General features: G+C 48.6%; 1 protein-coding gene across 6 annotated transcripts in view; it reads right to left on the reverse strand.

Annotated features, from left to right (window-relative positions):
• The window catches only part of Ppara (peroxisome proliferator activated receptor alpha), a 75,367-nt gene that overhangs the window by 18,144 nt on the left and 35,556 nt on the right, over positions 1-21,667 (reverse strand). For 3 of the 6 annotated variants that reach the window (XM_010634314.2, XM_010634316.3, XM_010634317.3), the window contains 5 exons: positions 17,610-17,770; positions 15,351-15,489; positions 14,298-14,500; positions 3,980-4,427; positions 375-2,043 (listed from right to left, as the gene is read on the reverse strand). In XM_010634314.2, coding sequence (XP_010632616.1) covers positions 1,796-2,043; positions 3,980-4,427; positions 14,298-14,500; positions 15,351-15,489; positions 17,610-17,770 — 1,199 coding nt within the window. In that variant the 3' untranslated portion in view covers positions 375-1,795. The other 3 variants (XR_004518091.1, XR_004518090.1, XM_010634318.1) reach the window with 2 other exon arrangements.

Raw genomic sequence — 21,667 nt, forward strand, 5'->3', positions numbered from 1 at the left:
AAAAAAAAAAAAAAAGAGTGCAATAGTGTCAAAGGACTTTTACGCTGAGGTCACGGGTCCTCCTTTCTGCCTTCCTTAAAGACATTACTGATAAGTTCTGGAGACCCTAACAGAATCCAGTGCCCCCCCACATGCTGAGCCCTGGGTGGAGTAGTGCAAAGTTCACCGGTCAGTTGGCTTCACTGTGGAGAGCATGGCATGAGAGGTGACTGTGCGTGTGTCCTAGGAAACCAAATAGGACAACGGTGATGTTGCTGGCAGGCTGGGTCTGGAGGCTCCCTCCCTAGGCCACAAGTATCTGAGCGATATCTGTCTGGCGCACAGAGTGGGAGGCTGTGCAGTAGTGGGGACAACACAGACTGGGCATTGGACCCTGCACCTGGATGGTCACAGCCCTGGTGCCTCCTCGGCGTAGGGAGTTCACTCTGGGGAGGGGACAGGCTCACCCGTGACTGGGGGCCAAAATGGAAAGTGTGTCCTCTGCTTCTGGGTCCTAAGGCACTTGGGCAGGCTGCCTGCTGCTGCTGCTGGTTAACAGGTCCTTTGGACAAAAGTCCAGAGACAAAGAGGACCTAACTGCTGGTGTCCTGCAGGATGGCAGAGACACAGACAGATCAGACCAGCCTGGCAGGGTGGCAGGGGCACTGCTGAAGTCTCTATCTGACAATTTGTCCACCAGGTGTACAGAAAGAGAATGCATCTCTAGGTCCACACGTTTGAGACCAAAAACCATAATCAACACTGCCTCCCAATTGGATGGAGGTTGGAAAGTTGATCTTGAAGGCTAAAACTAGAGGAAAAAGGAGAGCTAACTATCTTTGTTAAGAAAGAAAATCTGTCAAGAAATCTGAGAGTTAAGTTCTACTGGCTGGTGGGAGACCTGGCACTGGGGGGTGTTCAAAGGATAAAGCATCACATTTAAAAGGCAGCACAGGAAAAGACAAAGGAGCTACTGAAGAAGGCCCCGAGGAACATTTAGAAATCATTTCTGCTCGGCCCTAAAATCACTACCCAGCCTCCAGGCAGCCTGAGTCCTTCAGGAATGAGAGGAACAGAAGGAAGCAGGGGGGAAGAGAAGGTTTTGTCCTGACCCTGCTACCCCAGTCCTAACTTACTACATCCAGACGGGGCCCCGGGGCCCAGTTCCCTGGGATCCCCACAGGAGTCTGGGAATGGGTTTTGTCACCAACGACCTGGGACCACGAGGACCGTGAACTGAAAAAAACAACGTGACGGCTGCATTTTCATAGCTTATCAAACTGGTCTTAAAAATCCTCAATCTTCTGATTAAAAAGCAGCCTGTTGTTTCTTCAGATTCAGGAAACAGAAGTGATACTGTCCAAATAAATATTCTGCTGCATTTTAAATACCTAACCTTTGGCTACATCTAGATTTATAGGATTATAAAAGTTGTTAAAAAGTGCTAATTAGTTTTCCCCATCAGGAGGGAGCACAACAGTCAAAAGCGGTGGGAGGTTGGAAGGGAACAGACCACGTATCTTGAGGTTACCCGTTAATTAAATGGCAAGTTACGCACGTGATATAAAGAAATGTGCACTGATTGCACTGGGCGAGTTCGAATCAGGTGGTGGCTTGTGATTGTCCGTAATTTCCTGGGTCCTGAGCACCAGCACTGGAAGAGCAGGTGCGCTCTCTGAGCACTGGCTGCCGGGAGGGCCACGGCGGGACACGTTTCCCTTCTCCAAGGCTGAACGGTGCAAATTCGAGCTGCTCCCTCTCCTCCTCCGTAGTGCTGCCGGCGTTCAACATCCCTGCTGTCGCAGACTGCCGGGCCTCAGTACATGTCCTTGTAGATCTCCTGCAGCAGCGGGTGTAGCGCGGCGTCTGATTCGGTCTTCTTAATGACCTGCACGAGCTGTGCGTGCTCTGTTACCAGCTGCCGCAAGTCTGCCAGCTTCTGGAGGAGTTTGGGGAAGAGGAAAGTGTCGTCGGGGTGGTTGCTTTGCAAGTGGAGTTTGAGCACGTGCACAATGCCCTCCTGCATTTTCTCAATGTAGTCTATGTTTAGAAGGCCGGGCCGATCTATTCTCAAAAGAAGAAAGAGATGTTTGCGTGTGAGAATTACTGGTACCTGCTCAACTGCCTGAGGCACCCAGGCCCAGTGGCCTTCCGATGTCATGAACTTCATCGAGGACAGACTTTCCCCAAGTCCTGAGCCTAACAGGGACAGTTGGGGACTGAAACTCCTTCCTAGACTCACAGCGCCCCTTTCCACCCACGGCAGTGTGGCCTCTGGTTTGGATTTGCTTGAGCACCACTGTCAGGGGAAAACCCAAATATCAGCCAGAGCTTGGTGACATTCTGGTGACGTTTCAACCGTTTCCTGGAACAAAGGAAAGGAAGGAAGGTCTTCCCGGGTCACAGCCAGATGCTACAAGCTTCCTGCTGCATCGAAGGAGTGTGACACGCGTGCTGTTCCAAGGGCCTTCCGATATGGTTGACAAGGGAGAGTGGGGTGAGGACGACGGTCTGGGGGGACACTGGCTGGCCAGGATGCATGGCGCCCTGGAGCAGGGAGCAGGAAGGCACAGAAGCACCAGCGAACACACTGGGCGGCCTCCCTGGGACAGGCTCAGGCCATGGGTCCCAGCCCTCAGTCCAACGAATCCTGCCTTGACACACATCGGGTGCAGCCCCTCCTTAAAGCCCATCTCACTGTTAGTGCTGCTGTTGTGGACTTTTTCATCTGGTTTTATGGTTGTAAAATGAATACAATCGTGTGACTTTTAAACAGAAATTTTTAAAAAGACGCAAAGACCCTCCTGGTCATTTCCACCCTGCACAACAGGCTTCCTGTCCGTCTCACTGGGCATTGCTACATGAACAAGACTTTGCATGCTTGGAGTTTCTCTGGAGAAGCCGTGATACGCTGCACACAAAGAGCTGCAGGTGCTTCCTGCTCTCCGTGCTACATTCTGTCCCTATGAAAGGACAATGACAGACTATGCCCACAGCTCTGCCCTTTACATGGTGCGCCGGGGCAGAAGGGCCTCTTCCAGCTGACTGTGCCCAGCCAGGTGGCCGCAGGATGGAGAGTGAGTGGTCAGGAGGACAGCGTGGCTTCTGGCAGGTGGCAGGCTGGGGGCCGTCACTCCTTGGTCTCTGCCGTGGCTGGGCAAGGTCGGCCGGGTTTACAGTAGGCAGGTGACCTTCCTAGACCCAGGGCAGGGCTATTTAAGGAAGGTGCGACTAGGCCAAAATTCTGGTGCTGCGCCCAGCTGCACAGAGAGGCCTGGTGCTTCCTCCTGGGATCCGTTTCCCCGGTAGAACGGAACGTGCGGTCACTGCCCTTCAGCTGCCAGTGTTCTTTATTGTGAGACGGTGTCAGTGTCACCAGTAGCGACAGCAGCTGTGCTAACATCTGTGTGGCACTTCACAGAATAGGATGTATAGTGTGGATATAACATAATTATATAATTACAATGTTAGATGAGACTAACATTATATATCGTAATACTAATTATATAATATGCTAATTAAATCAGGTATTATATTAAAAGGAGTACAGCATAATCATAAATATATTAACATAATTATTTCTTTTGTGGTACTGGGGAATGAATCCAGGGTCTTTGCACAGAGCTATATATCCCCAGTTCTTTTTTTCCAGTTTTTATTTGGAGATAAGGTCTTGCTAAGTTGTTAGATTGCCCAAGTTGGGCTAAAACTTGGGATTCTGCCTGCGTCAGTTTCCCAGAGTGCTGGAATTAGAGGGCTGTGCCACATGCCCGGCTACGAATGCGTGTTTGTACGGACAGCACCGTGAGCCACATGAGAGTGACGTAGCTCTCACGTATTCTTCGCGGCTCGACTCGGGCCCTGACGCCTCCCACCTGCCAGTGCCCACGTCTCGGTGACAGAGCTTAAGCTGGCACAGACGGGGTCAACAATCATCAAGCCCTTTAAGAGAAGAGCCTGCAAATGACCTGACACTGTCAGATTCAAGCCAACCACTTACCTCCGCAGCAAATGATAGCAGCCACAAAAAGGGCGATGTCGCTGTCGTCCAGTTCCAGAGCGTTGAACTTCATGGCAAAATCAAACTTAGGTTCCATGATGTCACAGAACGGTTTCCGCAGGTTTCTGAGGAACTCGCGGGTGATAAAGCCATTTCCATCTGCTACTAGCATCCCGTCTTTGTTCATCAGCGAGGACAGCATCGTGAAGATGGCCTCGTACACGCCGTACTTCAGCAGGGTGACCTGGTCATTCAAGTCCAGGTTGGCAAAGCCCGGGATGGCCTTGGCGAACTCGGTGAGCTCGGTGACCGTCTCCACCGACATGCACTGGCAGCAGTGGAAGAAGCGGACCTCAGCCTCCTTGTTCTCAACGCCATTGGCCACCATCTTGGCCACCAGCGTCTTCTCGGCCATACACAACGTCTCCATGTCGTGGATGACAAAAGGCTGCAAGGAAAGATGCTGATGTGAGCAGGCAGCTGTGACGAGTTGTGTGCTGCTCTTGGTAGCTGGCCCAGGGCTTCTGTGTGTGCCCCACCACCCAGCCTGATGCTGCGGGGCACTCAAAATCCATGGGGAACAGTCTCCACCCTTGGGCATCTTCAAAACGAGTCTCAGAAAGTGAGATGTTAATGGGAGACTTGTTAGATAAATAAGTAAGATAATAATGGTCACTGCCTGACACTGGGTAGGGATTTCATTGCTAAGAAACTGGAGTATTTCTGGGTCCGGTGGTGCAGGCCTGTAATCCCAGCACTCTGGGAGGGCAAGGCAGGAGCACCACAAGTTTGAGACCAACCTGGGCAACTCAGTGACTTCGTGAGACTCTATTTTAAAAAAAAGGAAGGAAGGAATGAGGAAGAAAGGGGAGGTGAGGGGATGAGGATGTAGCTCAGTGCCACGGCTCTGGGCTCAATCTCTAGTACCACAAAATTTAAAAAAATCCTGGAGAACTGATTTTGGCCTTATCGCTAGCAAGAAAATATTAGCAAAGGAGCTGGGCATGGTGTATATGCCTGTAATCCCAGCATTTGGGAGGCTGAGGCAGGAGGATGGCTGTGAGTTTGAGACCAGCCTGGGCTACATAGTGAGTTCCAGGTCAGTCTCAACTATGTAGTGAGAACCTGTCTCAAAAAACAACAACAACAACAAAAACCAACAAAAAAGCAAAGTACCTTTAATATTTTAGAATATTTCCTAAACTCCTAAGTACTACAGCAATAGTACTAAGGAATTATGGTCATTCTTACATTTACCATTTCGTAACCCTTGAAGGTAACCATGCTTAACGCTGGCTGTTAAGTGGACAGGGCTGCATGTGAATATTCACTTCTCAGAGAGCTGACATTAGTGTGGACGCAGCAGTTGGCTGCTGATCTCTGCAGGGACGGAGCTGAGGCGCCCACACCTGCCTTGTCTCTCCAGAGCAGAACACTGAACGCTTCATGTGGGAGTCAGCACCCGGGCTGGGGCAAGTGCCACCTCCCGGGCGAGTGCCAGGGTGTGGAGTCGGTGCCCTGGAGCTGCTGCTCACCTAAGCCTTGGAACTCCTGGTCCTGCTGTCTTCCCACACCCCCAATGGGTAAGTGTGAGCTTGCATTCCATCGTGAGGCCCCGGCTCAAAAAACGAAGCAAGGAGGGAGAATGGGTGGGAGGAGAGAGGAGGAGGCAGAAGCAGAAGGGAGTGGGAAGAAGAGAATTGATGTTCAAGGAGATGGCAGTGCTAATTACAATTACTCTGATGTGATCGCTGTACACTGTGAACACACTGAATTGGGACACTGTACCCTGTACACAGGTACAATTAAAAAATAAATCAAGGGCTGGGGATTTAGCTCAGTTGTGCCGACGCAAGCGCAAGGTCCTGAGTTTGATCCCCAGTCCCCCCCACCCCCAGAAAAACCCAAAACTATCTAGAGGTGGGAGAAGAGCTGGAGGATTCTGTCTGGTGGGGCTGAGAACAGCAGGCACCTGATGCCAACCCGAACTCATATGTGCCAGCCTCCACATGAAGCAGCCACCATTATTCCCACCGCCCAGAGTAGAGCACCAGGGGCAACACACCCGTGTCAATGCGCCAGGATAAGAGGCCCCACACACCCCTCTTCGCAGCTGTCCCCGGGCATCACTGGAACCAGGGTAAAGCTGTCGTCAGCACTGGGCCTGCCTGTGCCTGGGCCCAAGCACGGTGGGCACGGTGGGAACGGGCCTACTCCCCATGAAGCATTCAAAGCCAGGACTTGCTGGAGCAAACAGCCAATTCCACACTGAGGAAAAGGACACTTCCAATGTTACTCCTGAACGAGTGGGAGCAAACGCAAAGTTCAACAGGGTGGATTTTTTCTCTTGTGTTTGTGGAGCTGGGGAGGGAACTCCAAGTGCCAAGCAAGCACTCTGCCACCAAGAGCACAGAATTCAAAGCCAAAGTTCTCAGTGTGTCAGGTCAGAACAAGGAAGACCAAAACGGTCAATCTCCAAAGACCCCAGGCCAATACCCATGGCTTTGGACAAATCCAAGGACAGCTGTGTTTCATAAAAAATTCAAAGCTGATTTAAGAACTAAGTCAGCTGTTGGATGGCCTAGAGACATGGCCCTTTGCGTCTGTGGAACTCCCTCCCCCGGCTGTGAATTCTATCAACCTTGAATTAAAACATGTATTTTTAAAGAACTTTATCTGTATTTAATGTGTTCCGACTCTTTCTGGTGGTGGTGGTGGGGTTGAACCTAGGGCCTTACATATTCAAGGCAGGTGCTCTGCTACTGAGCTACACCCCCAGAGCCCAGACTTTTTTTTGTTGTTCCTTATCACTAGTACTGAAATAATACAGTATAACAACTATTTAGCTAGCATTTACATTGGTCAGGTATTATAAGTGATCCATAGGATAATTTTAAGTATGCAAGAGCTGTGCTTAAGTTGTGTGTAAATACTATACTATTTTAAAAGGGTCTTCAGTATCTGTGAGTTTTGGTATGCCTGGGGGTCCTGGATCCAGTCTTTCGTGGATATGAGGGGAGGACTTTTTATGGTACTGGGGACTGAACCCAGAGCCTTCTCATCAAGCTACATCCCCAGCTCTTTTTTTTTTTTTTTAAATTTTGAGACAGTATCTTACTCAGTTGCCCTGGCAGGCCTAGAACTTGCAATCCTCCTGCCTCAGCCTCCTAGAGTGCTAGAGTGCTGGGATTACAGGCATGCGTCACCATGCCCAGATGAGTACTTTTTTTTTTTTTTTGGTACCCAGATGGAACTCTGGATCTTGCGCTTGTGAGGCTGGTGGTGCCAACACTGAGCTAAATCCCCGGCCCCTTGAGTGCTGTATTTTTAAATGATAAATGGCAGTATTTTCTCAGAAACATACTATCAGGCTACCTTACTAAAGTCATTGTCTTTTTTTCTAGAGTGCATTCAATAGAAATAAGTGTTAAATAAATAGTTTTAGGTTAAAAAGGATAACAGAACAATGAGCAAAGTGAAGCGGGGACGTGGCAGCAGCTGTGCACCGTGACTGGTCTCGAGCAACCTGGTTGCAGTGGCTCCCGAGTGCTTGGTTACAGAGCGCTTAGTCCTTGTGGTTAGCACGGCAAAGCGCGTCACGGGTTAGGGCAGGCCTGGCTACATCATTTGTAGGGTACAGGGAGAGTGTTAAGGTGGGGGAAAGGTAATAAGGGAGAGGAAAACAATATGAGAAATTGAAAAAATGGAAATAAAGTAAATGGGGAGAGGAGGAGGGGGTGAAGGGAGGGCAGGGACAAGGGGAAAAATGAGAATCAAGACCTATTATGTAAAGGCACAGAATCCCAATGATGGATGTAACTGTATTGTATACCTACCAGGAATCCCAAGACGGCTACAGCAGTGTGAGTCCCCACCTGGGCCCTTCCAGGCTCGGAGTCTGTGACCTGCTTGTGCCCAGGGAGCCAGCCCAGGCCTAACTTGAGCTGCAGGACCCTTGTCGATGGAGACTTATACAGCAACGTGTATTGTGATTCATTTTTATGAGATTACCACTTGGGTTCTGGAAAGCAGGCCTTTTTTTTTTTCTGTTACTAGGGATTGAACTCAGGACCTTGCACTTGTGAGGCAGGCGTGGTGCCACTGAGCTAAATCCCCAGACCAATCAGGCCTCCCTTTAGCAGGCAAAATTGGAAACCATCTGGACTGAAAAACAAGTGCTAACATTAAGACATCGATGTGTGTTATAACTAAAGAGAAGCTGTGTACTGAGACTCACTGGAAAATTTGCCAAACTTTGTCGGTACATGGTTTTGGTAAGGCTATTTTTAAAATCCATGCAGCTTATATTTACCTTGGGAATGTGCTTTTTATTCGCAAGTCTCAACAGGAATATGTCTGGCACTACAGCCAGCCATTGTAAATAGAGCACTTGTACAGATTATAAACAGCAAGAAGCAGAAAGCCCCAGCTTCCCAAATCTCTCCGGGCCAGGACCAGAAAGCTGCCGTCCTGGCTCCTGGCTACACCTCATGAGGACGGATGGTGTTCAAAGACGTTATGCACATGAGTTAGGAAAAGTTGGGCCACCAAGATCTTCTAGGAAAAATGGAAATGTGACTCCTTGTTAGAACTACTTTCGATGAAGCTATTTGCTAAACTCTTGGTTATGTTTTAGTTTGCTCTTCACAATAGTTCACTGTGGTACACACAGTACACAATATTGACTGTGTTCTCAGTCTGCAGACACCTGGCCCTAACACAGTGGGCCACACCAACACGGGGTACAAGGTAACACCCAGCAGGCAGGCCATCCTGTTCCGACGTGGAGCCTCACAGGTCTGATGCTGCGAAGGATGTCGGGTTCTTCTTTTGAAGCCAAGATGAGGCCCTATGCTGCTACGAGGTTCGGCTTAAAAATGTGACTCCTGGCTTTACTTTATCTTCAAATAAGACTTTCACTCTCTATAACCCACCTGGCTTTCCACATCAGCCACAACTGTTCTGTTTACAGTTCCACTCTGCGAGGGTAAAGATCTCCTACAACGGGGGATAGTTAGACTCAAGATAAATCCCAGCTCTTTTGAGCACTAAGGGGCTGAAATAAACACATGATGCCTTTGATCATTATCCACGCAGATGGGATAAAGCTCTGATGTTAGAGCTTACTGTAGCAGTGCTACATTATTTTCATCCTACACCTTGAAATTCCCAAGTCAAAGTATTCGGTGCCGAGGAACTGCCTGGTTACTCCCCCACCGAACACCCTCACACCTTCCGCAGCAGGGACAGCCAGCTCTCCAAGCCAAGAGCAGCTCCAGAGCCAGATCAAGCGTAGTGTGTATGGAAGCATGCAGGAGAGTATGGGCGTGCGGGCATGAGCGTGTGCAAGTGTGTGCACACGCATGCATGTTGGGGACTAAGCCCATCGCCATGGGAGAGCAAGCATCTCAACAAAGGCACTGACTCTCACCCAGGCTGGGCTCACACTTGTGATCCTCCCACCTCAGCCCTCACAGTGCTGGAGTTACAGGCCTGGACCACTGCACCTGGCTTCAGTGCTCCCTGCCTCGTTGTGTTGCTTCCTCCTCTTTTCCTGACACTCCTAACCCTGCAGACCAGCATAGTGACTTTAAGAAGCCCCCTTTGGAAGTCATGCTCAGAACACAGAACTCCTTCCTTTCTCCCTCAGCTCTGCATCCATTTCTGTCACCTGAAGTCAAGGGGCAGTGGGTCCCCAAGGAGCTCTGGCCCTGCCACTGCAGGCCCCACAGGTCTGACAGCTCAGGGGCTGAGACCTGTCCCAGGGCACCCATCTCCTCATCCCCTCCCTCTAATAAAACCCACCCTGCCTGTCGTGGTGGCTCACACCTGTAATTCCAGCACTTGGGAGGCCGAGGCAGGAGGATCACTGTGAGTTCGAGACCAGCCTGAGCTACACAGTGAGTTCCAGGTCAGTCTCAACTACATAGTGAGACCCTGTCTCAAACAAAACAAAGAAAAACAAAAAAACCCTGCCCTTCTGCAGAGCAATGCCACCCCCAGCAGCATCCCCTCCCTGCCCAAGTCCTTGCACCCCGATGTCCCGGGCCAGCCTGGCACTGCTGTTATCTGACAGGTCCTCAGAGCAAGGGAATGGGCTTCTGCGCTCAGCCCCACTCAGGCCTGCTTCACAGGTCTCGCTGGCACCTGCCTGTCCCTGGCTCAGTGTGCGGCACTTTGGGGCAGAGTTCTGGTCCAGGTTCGGGAGAAAATGGGTGCCTGCACCAATGGGAGTGCCCGCTGTGCCCTGCATATAAGTTCACACTCATGTGCTGAATGTTCCCCAGCCTGACCTGATCCTTATCCTCCCCCATCCCATATCAGTCCGGAGGTCAGGTGTGGGTACCAGAGTATGTGCCACTGGGGGCTCTGCTGGAACCCAGCTGGGGGTGCTAGGTGGTCCCAGACCAAGGAGAGCACATCAGGGCCAAGACCTGTTCTGCCTAACCTGTAATATTGATTATGTTTAAGACAGGTTATAAAGAGTCAACCTCACAATTGGCTTGTTTTAAAAAGCGAGGCTGGCTAAAGCTATGTGCCAAGGTCAAAATAACTCACACCCAGATTCTGTTCCACAACTAAAACTTTCAAAATGAAAAAACAATGTTCTAATTACAATCATTTTGTCTATTCTGTTCCTAACTTAAAAATGCTTAGTCTTGTCCTTTATGAGCCTTGTTTACATTAACTTCCATAAAAGCCACTCACAGCTCACCTTTAACCCAATTCACTGTCAGTAAAAGTCAGTGCCTAAAACTAACCAACGCCTTTGTCGGTTGCACTGACACCCACTTTCTGTCAGTTCTCTCATAACGTACACATTTTTCTCAGGCCTATGTCAAACGCTAGACAGATTGATATTAAAACCTAACTATACGGGTCTCAGACAATTGGTGCCCAATGTGGGGTTTAAACCACAAACAATCACCTGCTCAATAAAGCTACTCAAAAAAAAAAAAAAAAATCCACAACACAGTACACCTCACATCAAGGTCAAAAACAAATACAAGGGCCAGGAAGTTAGCTCAGTGGTGCTGCCGCCACTGGGACCTCAAAGTCCGGAGTTCAATCCTCAGTACAAAAGAAAACAAAAGAAAATCACTACCACCAATAGATGCTTCAGATACCAAAAAATAATAAAGATAGTCAACTAAGACTAAAAGATGAGATAATTATTTTGGCCCAAGCTGGCCTACAGTATTAAAATAAATGCTCAAAAAAATAAATAAATATACAAACTCACTTTTGACCCATGCTGGCCTAAAGTATTAAATGCTACAAAAGACAGTTATTAAAAACAACTTTAAAAAACGAAAAAACATGAAAAAAACCCACTCCTGGCTTTAAAAGCCCCAAAGCCAGTGCTATGTTATCAGCTTGATGCTGCCTTCAAAGGTCTAAAATCCAAAACAAAGCCCCCCCAAAATACAACTATAATTTATCAAACATCAAGAGATTTTACAAAAAAACATCATTACAAATTTTAGCTAATCAATAAATATATCTTTGTTTCAATTTGAGTTAATGTTTAAATGATATGCTTAAAACATTTCTTATACATTATAAATTCTTAAATTATAATTATAGGGTTAACTTGCTCTTTTCTACTTTTTTTTTTTTTTTTTTTTTTTTTTTTGTACCAGGGATTGAATTCAGGCCCTTGTGCTTGAGAGACAGGCAGCAGAACCACTGAGCCAAATTCCCAGCCCTACTTTGTTAATAAAAAACTCAAGGTGGGGCCAGGGATTTAGCTCAGTGGTTCCACTGCCTGCCTTGAAAGTACAAGGTCCGGAGTTTGATCCCTGGTACAAAAACAAAAACGAACTCAAGCTTACTAAGTTGGTAATGTTCTATTAATAGCCATTCAAATTTTAAAATATAACAATCTAAAAACAAAAATAAATTCAAATTTTAACAGGTAAAACCAAGTTTGTTATAAAATGTTTATAATAAAACAAAAAATATTTAAAAGGTTATAAATAAAATATATACTTTTAAAATGAAAAAAAATTTGTCTTGCTAAAAAATATAAGGATACATAAATATAAAACCAAAAGGATTAGATACACCAAAATGCAAAAATAATTTATTAAAAAATATTTATATTTGCTTGTTGGTTTCAAGTTTGTTATAAAAGATTTACATTTACAAACAAAAAAACTTTCATTTTTTCTAATTCTATAAGAGATCTCTATTAATTAACTTACAAAAAGTTTTAACTAGTCCTATTTAATTCACACCCAAATTCAGTTCCCACAACTAAAACCTTCAAATCAAAAAAACAATGTTCTGCTGGGGATTTAGCTCAGTGGTATGGCCACCTGCCTCACAAGAGCGAGGATCCAATTGTATATTTTGTCTATTCTGTTCCTATTTTCTGTGTGTGTGTGTGCACCGGGGATCAAACTCAGGACCTTTGGTTTGCAAGGTGGGCGGTGGAACCACTGAGCTAAATCCCCAGCCCTAAAAATGCTTAGTCTTGTCCTTTATGAGCCTTGTTTACATTAATTTCCATAAAAGCCACTCATAGCTCACCTTTAACCCAATTCATTGTCAATAAAAGTCAGTGCCTAAAACTAACCCGTGCCTTTGTGACACCCACTTTCTCTCTCTTAGTTCTGTCTCATAATGTATATATTTTTCTCAGGCCTGTGTCAAATACTGGACAGATAGATACTAAAACCTAACTACAGGGGTCTCAGACACTTCACAGGCCCCCCGCCACCACAGAGAGTTGCTCTCAAAATCGCTTAAGACACACAGACTGCTTGTCAGATGCCCGCTGGCAGTGTGGCCTGGTGGTGAGGGCTGCCCCTGGAGCCTTGTCCGGGCGGGCACACACGGAAGAGCAGAGATGGGGCCAGGCCTGCAACACAGCGCACAGGACCCGGGGTGCCTGCCCGGAGCGCACAGCGGGCCACTGCTGTCAAGCCGGCTGCAGGGCCCCTGGAGTGGATGTGCTTGGGCGGGGCGGGGGCCTCTGACTCGGCCATGTTCTCCATTCTCTTTCTCTGAGACATGGATGGACCCCAAATCCTAGCTGCCAGTCTGTTCCTTGTGTGTGTGAGAGGCTCAGGAGTCCCGGTTTCTTCAACTCCGGCCAAGGGAAATGATGACTGCCTGGGAGCTTTGTGGGGCTCTGTTGGGAGGTGCAGAGGAAACTCAATGGGCACTGGATACTTCTCAAGGGGCAGCTTTGTGAGAAGTACAAGTGATGAAAGTGTGCTTCAAGTCCTTAAAATCCAAGGGAGAAATATAAGCTCTCAAATGAAGCTCTGATTTCCCTGATTTAGGGTGATATTAGTCATTTCCAGGACAGACATTTTTTTTTCTTCTTCTGGTACTGGGGATCAAACTTGGGACCTTGTGCTTGCGAAGCAGGCAGCAGAACCACTGAGCTAAATCCCCGGTCCCAGGACAGAAATTCAAAGGCAAAGGCTGCCCACACTCGCCCTGTGATCCCCAAGCCTCTGGGCATGGTCTGAAGGAACTTTCTAAACTGCTTCGCCCTACTTAATAGAGAATCCACTGAAGAGGTAAAAGACTCAGGAAAAGAGAGTTTAGGTTTGTTCATGAAAGTAAGTAGCTTGTGAAATCCTTTATTTTCCTGTGACTAAAGATTCCAGCTTGAAATTCCCAATAAGGAATGCTCCACGCTACTCATTAGGATAAATTAAACCTGTTGTACCATGTCTGTAGGAAAAAGGCAAAATGTCTTCAAGGGCGGCCTCTCTGAAGGTGGCGTGGACACCTGTGAGGGGCGAGGCTGGGAGACTCCTGGGTGGGGGCAGTGGCTGGTGGGTGCAAGAGGCAGGGACAGGGACCCCTAGGGAAAAACCAGGGGAAGTTTTAGGGGAAGGACGCAAGGGCACATTTTGAGTGGGAAAGGAGCCATTTGATTTTCTGGCCTTTAAATAGAGATTCAGATAAATGCACTCAGGAAACAACCTCAGACCCTGGTGAGGCATTAGCGTGGTTATTTCTGGTGTATCTACGGCCATTGTTTATTTGTTTTTGGCACAGGGAACTGAATTCAGGACCTTGAGCCTGGCAGGCAGGCAGTGTGCTATTGAGCTACATCCCTGGCGGGGCCATTGTAAAAACCTGGTTTCCAGGAGCAGGGAGGTGAGTTCGAGTCAGAAGGCAGGGCTGCTCTGAAACTCCATTCTGGAGCCCCAGAGGGACCATCTGCATCTCCACTGTCTTCTGTCTGCCTTTGGGATGAATATTATTTCCCCAACACTGGAAGTTTCCTCAGTCATGGTCTAGGACCCCGGGACATCCTTGAGAACCTCCCCACAGGCCCCTGAGCACTCACTGGATTGTTGCTGGTCTTTCCTGCGAGGATGACGCGGGCTTTGACCTTGTTCATGTTGAAGTTCTTCAGGTAGGCCTCGTAGATCCTCTTGGCCAGGGACTTGAGGTCAGCAGTCTCAGAGTCTTCAGTGTCGTGCTCACAGGTGAGGATTTCTGCTTTGAGTTTTGCTTTCTCGGATCTTGGCATCCGTCCAAATCGAATCGCTGGGGGCAGGGTGGGGACAGGTTAATGGGAACAGAGAGAGCTCGGCAAAGTGGGGAGGAGGGGACGGGGTTGGTGGCAAAGTGACACAGGTGGGGTGAGGAAGATGCTCACGCTGTGAATTAAGCTATGAACGGAAATGCACGGGCAAGTAAAGATCCATTCTACTAGGGAGAGAGCAAAAGAAACCCCGTCAATCTTTCGGGAAATGGTTAAAGTAAAAGCTAACGCTGATTACTCATGTGTCAGTAGGGTCGCTTACTGTCATCAGAGAGGTGAAGGGGTCACAGAAGGGGCCATGGGTGACCGTTGTCATCTCCCGCGGCCCTAACACACTGCTTGTTTCAAAGGTGCCTTTATGTGGGAATGAGCATGTTCCAAAACCAGTATGACTGAATGCCGCGACACTCACTTCACAGGAATGATGGGACAGTTCTGCCACCCCAGTGATTTCCACTTAGTTTGTGAATTGTTTTTTCTTTCCATTTCTTGGGACTGAACTCAGGACCTTGGTACCGAGCTACATCCCCAGCCCTTTGAATTTTTTGAGACAGAGTCTCATTAAGTCTAAGTTAGGCTGTGTTCAAAGTTGTGATCTTCCTGCCTCAGCCTCCCAGAGTGCTGGGATTACAGGCCCAGCTACCATGTGCAGTTTTAACAATCATCCCCCACAATCTGCTGCACCCCACTGTTAGAGACATTTTTTTCCTTGAGTCTGCTCCAGTTACAAAGTGACCTTCATGTTAAATGTCACAGCAAGTTCATTAAAAAAAAATACACATTCCGTTCCACGAAACAAGGTAGGTAAACTGAGGCACAGGCCGGGACGCCGTGCCGTGCAGCCTTACCTACCATTGTGTGACATCCCGACAGAGAGGCACTTGTGGAAACGGCAGTACTGGCACTTGTTCCGATTCTTTTTCTGAATCTTGCAGCTGCGGTCGCATTTGTCGTACACCAGCTTCAGCCGGATGGTCCGCCGGAAGAAGCCCTGTGCGGGAACACAGGGCAGGGTGAAGATGCCACCGCGCCTGCTCGCCTCACCTTTCACCTAGTATCTCTTTTTAACTTTACGACATTGAGAGAGGCAATTCTTCTAAAAAGCCACGTATGACTGGGACAAACAGGAAATTTGAAATTTCATTGCATTAAAGATGAAAAAACAAATATATATGAAATAAAACGAAAAAACTAGTAAGCTAGGACAGAATTCAAAGTGATTTCAAAATGTCCCATCTGACTGGGAAGAACACAATGGCAGATTTCAAGGTCACACAGCCCTGCCTCAGTAGATGCAAATGTAACTGTCCCCTCTGCTCTCAGGTGACAGAGCCATGAGTGTGACTCGGAATGTTCTAGGAATTTTCCTAGAGAATATTAACTTTCTAAAAGAAAAAAAATGTGATAGAAGGAAACCAGCTACTTGTGAACAATTCTCTTGTTTTACAAAGCATTTAAATAGTAACTGGTAAGAAACGATTTTTACCAAGGCATCCATAAAAAGCCAAAGCTAAGTAACGATTGAATTGTGGCCCTAGAGAAAAGGCCACTTCACAAGCAGCTGTTTTTAGGTTCATGACGAGGACACTTGGAAAGGAGTCTATTTTGGCTTTGGGTCCTTTTCTTCTCTTTGCTTTTAACACATTCCCTCTGGCTTGAACGAACAGTGGTTCGTGCTAGCCCATCACGTAGTTTGAACTACTGCTGGTGCAAACAAATCTAATCACTTTTATCTGTCTGTTAACTAACAAAATTAATAAAAAGTCTATAAGTGGACCGAATCTATTTAGTTGCTTGGATTGATTACTGCCCAAATATTAATACTATTCATACCAATTAAAATTATTATAATAATTGACAAATTTATTCCATTAAGTTAAAAGAAATGTATTTGTATTTATGAATTTTTTTGAGATAGGATCTTGCTCTATAGTCCACACTGGTCCTGAACTCACTATGTAGCCCAGGCTGGCCTTGAACTCATGGTGATCCTCCTGCCTCAGCCTCCCAAGTGATGAGACTGCAGGTATGTGCCATATATTTGTGAGTTTTTTAAAAAATATTTTATACCTAAAGGTGGCGGATTCGTGCAGAGGGCACAAAACATAATACTGTGTTTGACTTTTTTTGCAGCCACAGAGCTGCCCAGTTTTTCAGACAGTCACACATGTACCACCAGTGGTTCAAGTTGGTGGGACAATGGAATTCAAACCAGAGCCACCTTGCAGTGAGACACACAGATGTTGGCCCCATCACACACACGTTAAGTCATGCCTCTGTGTGTCCAATATGGCAGGTCTCACGGCGGTAGGAATGGCTCAGCCATTTCTTGGGGCATGAAGGAGAAGTGTGGAAGAGAGAGCTCTGAATGCCAGGGGCATGATGCCCGGGCTCTGTGGCCCTGTCTCCAGAGACCTGGCCTCTGAGGCCAGGCTTGCAGGTGCAGAGTGCCCTCAGTCTGAGAATGCAGGCGAAGTAAGGCATTTCTGAATGTCAGGGAACACTCCAGCGTTCAGAAGGGGACCCCTGATCAGAATTGGTCCCACACTTGTATGCATGAGGTGACAAACCGGAGGGTCACGTTACCTAGGAGACCTGCAGGGGGTCCTCCTGGAAGGGCCACGGATCCAGGCAGCCACTGGACCACGGAGCCTCCGTCACATCCTCCTGACCCTGCTCGTCCCTGTCCAGGGACTGGCTGAGCAATGGACTTAGATGTACAAGAGGGTCCAGGTGGCTGTGGGTTGGGCAGTGGTATACAGGGAGGGATAGGCAGCAGCTGGAGCATGTACTGAGCACTGTGTGACCCTGAGCAAGTTGCTGATGTCTCTGATCACCACCCCTCCCTGGCACAGGAAATGACCGCCCTGCTCAGAGTCAGTGAGCGCTCAGAGGGATGCGGGTTGCAGCTCTCTACCTTGTATTGAAATGAAGGTGTCACTCTTACCACTGCTGCTTTGCTTTAGGGCACTGCTCAGCTATTTACAGAACACAGAGCACAATCTCTCCAGGCTCCTCTAGAGAGCCTGCTTCTGGTCTGTGCTCACTCACGCCGTTATGCAGACAGAAGCCCAGGTGCAGACTCTGTCACCCTCAGCCAGGGCTCCGTACCTTGCAGCCTTCACATGCGTGGACCCCATAATGGTAGCCTGAAGCCTTGTCCCCACAGATCCTGCATTCGATGTTCAGGGTGCCGCTGGAAGGCTCATCTGTGCTGCCAGGGACTGAGGGGTAACTGACAGAACAGGGACTCGAGGCTGGTGACAAGGTGTCTGTGGGAAAAAGAGGACATGTCCATGGAGATCCAGGGTCCACAAGCCCGTGACTAATCAGGTCTCTGAGGACAGAGTCAGCACAGGAGGTGTTCGGATGAGGTACAAGCCAGGGGACAGGTCCAGGAGCTGTCCTGAGTCAGCTGCTGTCCCTATGCTGGGCCATACCCTCCTGTCCCCCACAACGACGGTGGTGCTGCCTTCAAATCACGTGTGCTGTCGTTCCTGCCTCCTGAGCCGCACCCATTTCAGGACAGCGGCATCTTACGGGACCCTACCTGGTCCTTGAGCCCCATGCTCAAGTCTACATGCCCACATGCAACACACTAGTTCGTCTCTCTCCCTCCCTCCTGATCTGCAGCTGCTAACCCAGTGAATGGGACCAAAACCCAACGAGGAATTCACATAGGCAACACCTGAACCATCCTCTCCCTGCTGGAATTTATGAGTTATTAACTTCTTTTAAGAAAATGAAAAGAGAAACCACAGACTGCGAGAAAACATTTTGCGAAATCCACGTGATAAGACAAAGAAGCCTTAAAACAGGAAACAAGCAGCTCAATTAAAAATAGGCTAAAGACCTGACTGACAGACTGTTTCCTGAAGAAGACAGACTGCTGGCAGTGAGTGTGTGGAATGATGCTTGAGGACTTCTCTCAGGGACTAGAGATTTCAAACAACAGTGAAGTACCAGTACGTGCCTATTAGACTCATGTTCTAAAAACAAATCTGACAGCGCAAATGCTAGTGAGGATGCAGAGCTAGAGGACTCTTACCCACTGAGGGGATGTGGGGCAGAGAGCCAACCTCGGGGGACAGCTTGGCCATTTCTTATAGAACGAGACAGCCTTACAGTGTGAAAAGCTCTGCACTTCTGGTACAAACCCAACTGACCTGGAAACTGATGTCCATACAAAACCCTGCAAATAAACGCGTGGCAGTTTTATTCCTGATTGAACAGCAAACTGTGATACAGCCATTTAGTGGAGCATCGTTCAGTGTACAAAGCAATGAGGCATCAAGCCTCGGAAAGACAGATTCACCTTAAATGCACACTGTCGCATGCAGGAAGCCAGACTGAAAGGCCCCACACCCTGTGAACCAGATGCACGGTGCCTTCGTCCTGTTCCCACTGCTGGACACGAAACCCAACACCCGCAACTTAAAGGAGCAGAGGTTACTTTCGGCTCACGCTTCGGCCCATGCTCGGGGGACTCCATGGTGCAGTGCATGGAGGGAGGGCCCTGGTGGAGGAAACCGAGCTCAACCCACGGCAGCCAGGAAGCAGCGAGCAAAGAGAGGAGCCAGGGAGGGGACGCACCCTTCCAGGCCATGTCCCACTGACCTGCCTGTCCCGGCCAGGCGCTGACTCCAGCAGCAGATTAACCCACTGGTGAGTACAGTGCCCCACGCTCCATCACCTTCCAAAGGACCCTTTCCACCTCACCCGTAACACGGCATTGTGGGTGAGGCAACAGGACAGCAATGGCACGAAGGCCAGGGAGTGACGGAGGAAGGTGGGCTGCTGGCGCAGGGCCGGGGCTGGGGCGTTGTACTGGGAAGGAAGCGGGGCTTCTGAGCCGTAACTGTGGACTCTCAGCACCACAGCACGTCAAAACCTGTGCAATGGGACAGCTCAGAGCCATCTTGAATGAACGCAAATACAACAAACAGACAGAGGCTGGAGGACCCAGGGTGGGAGGCAGAAGGTGACGCATCCTTCTAACTGTAGGGGGTAAAAATCCACCCGAGTCCCAGTGAGAAACCGACGCTGCTGTGCAGGATTAGGGCCAGGAGCAAGTAGGTGACGGGGAGGGGAGGCTCCCCGCTGCTGGAGCCAGGGAGACACAAGGACGAGAAAGGGTGGGAGGGTCACCTCGTCAGCCTGGACCTGAGTTCAGCTTAACACAGAGCAGATGGCCGCACGCGGACAGACCCACAGATGGGGGCGCACACGCCTGCGAGGGCCGCGGCACGGGCGCCTCGGCCGCGCTGGCCGAGAGCCGAGAGGAGGAGATGCTCCGTGGCAACCAGAAAGAACAGCACCTGGTGCTCACAGGGCTCACGCAGTCCACCTCCTCCAGGGGACGCACAGAACCTGGGAGGGCATCAGGCCCAGCCCTCAACAGGAGGCAGAATTACCTCAGAAACAAAGGCCGCTTTGGGCCCACCTAACAGAGCTTAAAAACGAGCCCCAAGAGGATCACACATTTCCCAAGGAACTAAGCTGCGCCCCAAAACAAAGCTCAAGGATGTTTATAGGGACCCAGAACTATCCAGCACCCTACAAATTTCACAGTCTGTGGCGTCCAATAAAAAATTATAAGACATCCAAAGAGCCAGAAAAATATGGCCTACGATGAGAAAAATAATCAACGAACTGAAAGGGACCCAGAAATGACAGAATTAGAGCCAAGGCAGTAAAAGGGAGTTACTCTGATCACGTCCCACATGTTCAAATGCTACAGAGAAGACTGGACATGTAAGGTAGAGGTGAGGGTAAAAAGAACGGAGCCATGATTCTATTCATGGAAAATACAGTGTCTGATAAGGAAAACACACTTGATGGATCAGATAGCGTAGAAGGAAAGATCACTACACGGGAAGAACTAGCAGTATAAACTCCCTGACTGAAGACAAAGAGAAGTGGGGTGGAGGACAGGGCGGGGAAGGGGAGGGGAAGAGGAGGAGGAAGAGAAGAGCAGCAGGAGGAAGGAGAGGAGCAGGAGGAGGAGGATGGAAAGGAGAAGGGGACTAGCACGTGTGCGACGTGGGAGAGCTGTCAGAGGCCTCATGTGAAACCCTGTACACCAGAAACTGCAACGCATGTGGGGAGCAATGGAGAAGACCCAGCCACGTGGAGAAAAAGCCATGCTCACGGATCAGAAGGCAACACTGGGAAAAGGCCACTTCCCGTGCCGACTGCAGGTGGTACAGGGCCCCAGTCAGTCTCAGCAGGCTTCTTTGGTAGAGCTTGACAGAGTGACTTTAAAGTACGTACAGGAATGAAAAGGACCTAGGCTGGCCTCAAGACCCCTGGAAATGAAGAACAACACGGGAGGACTTATTTCAGGTGACCCCGGGCCTTCTTACCTAGCCACGGTGATCAGGATGGGGGAGCACTAGTGCTCAAAGAAACAAAGAGCTCAACGGGGTGGAGTGAGAGCCCCCTGTAATACGGTCAACTGATGTTGGACAAAGGCACAGAGACAGTTTAGTACAAACAGCTGTCTTAAAAAAAAACTGTAACAGAATAATTGCAAATGAAGAATGAAATTTTGATTCATACACAAAAATCAAATGAACGGGTCTTAGACTTAAATAGAAAACCTAAAACTTATAGAAGATGTGATCTGGGGTCAAGCAGATTTATCCTTTCTTCCTTCCTCCCTGTGGAACTGGAGATTGAATCCAGCACCTTTGCACTGAGCTACATCTCCAGCCTTTTTTAGAGACAGGGCCTCACTAAAGTGCCCAGGCTGGACTTGGACTAGGGGATCCTGCCTCAGCCTCCCAGAGTATTGGGACTGAGTACAAGGCAAAGATTTCTTAGACATGTCATAAAACACAGGACCCACAAAAGAAAAGACATGGATAAACCGAACTTCATCAAAATTAAGAACTTCTTTTTTGAGATAAGTTCTAACCATGTAACTGAGTCTAGCTTTGAACTTGCAAGCCTTCTGCTTCAGTCGCCTCGGTGCTGGGATTACAGGAATACACCACCATGCCTGGTTGAAGAATTGCTTTCTGAAAGACGCAGTTAATAGAAAAGACAAACCACGGACTGGGAGAGAATATTTGTAAAACATCTGATTAAAGCATTTGTATGCAGAATACATAAACAATTCTTAATAGTCAGTAGTAAGGAAACAATTCAATGAAAAAGTGGACAAG

The sequence above is a fragment of the Fukomys damarensis genome, unplaced genomic scaffold, assembly GCF_012274545.1.
Source record: "Fukomys damarensis isolate Sample0158 unplaced genomic scaffold, DMR_v1.0_HiC HiC_scaffold_19, whole genome shotgun sequence".
NCBI lineage: Eukaryota > Metazoa > Chordata > Mammalia > Rodentia > Bathyergidae > Fukomys > Fukomys damarensis.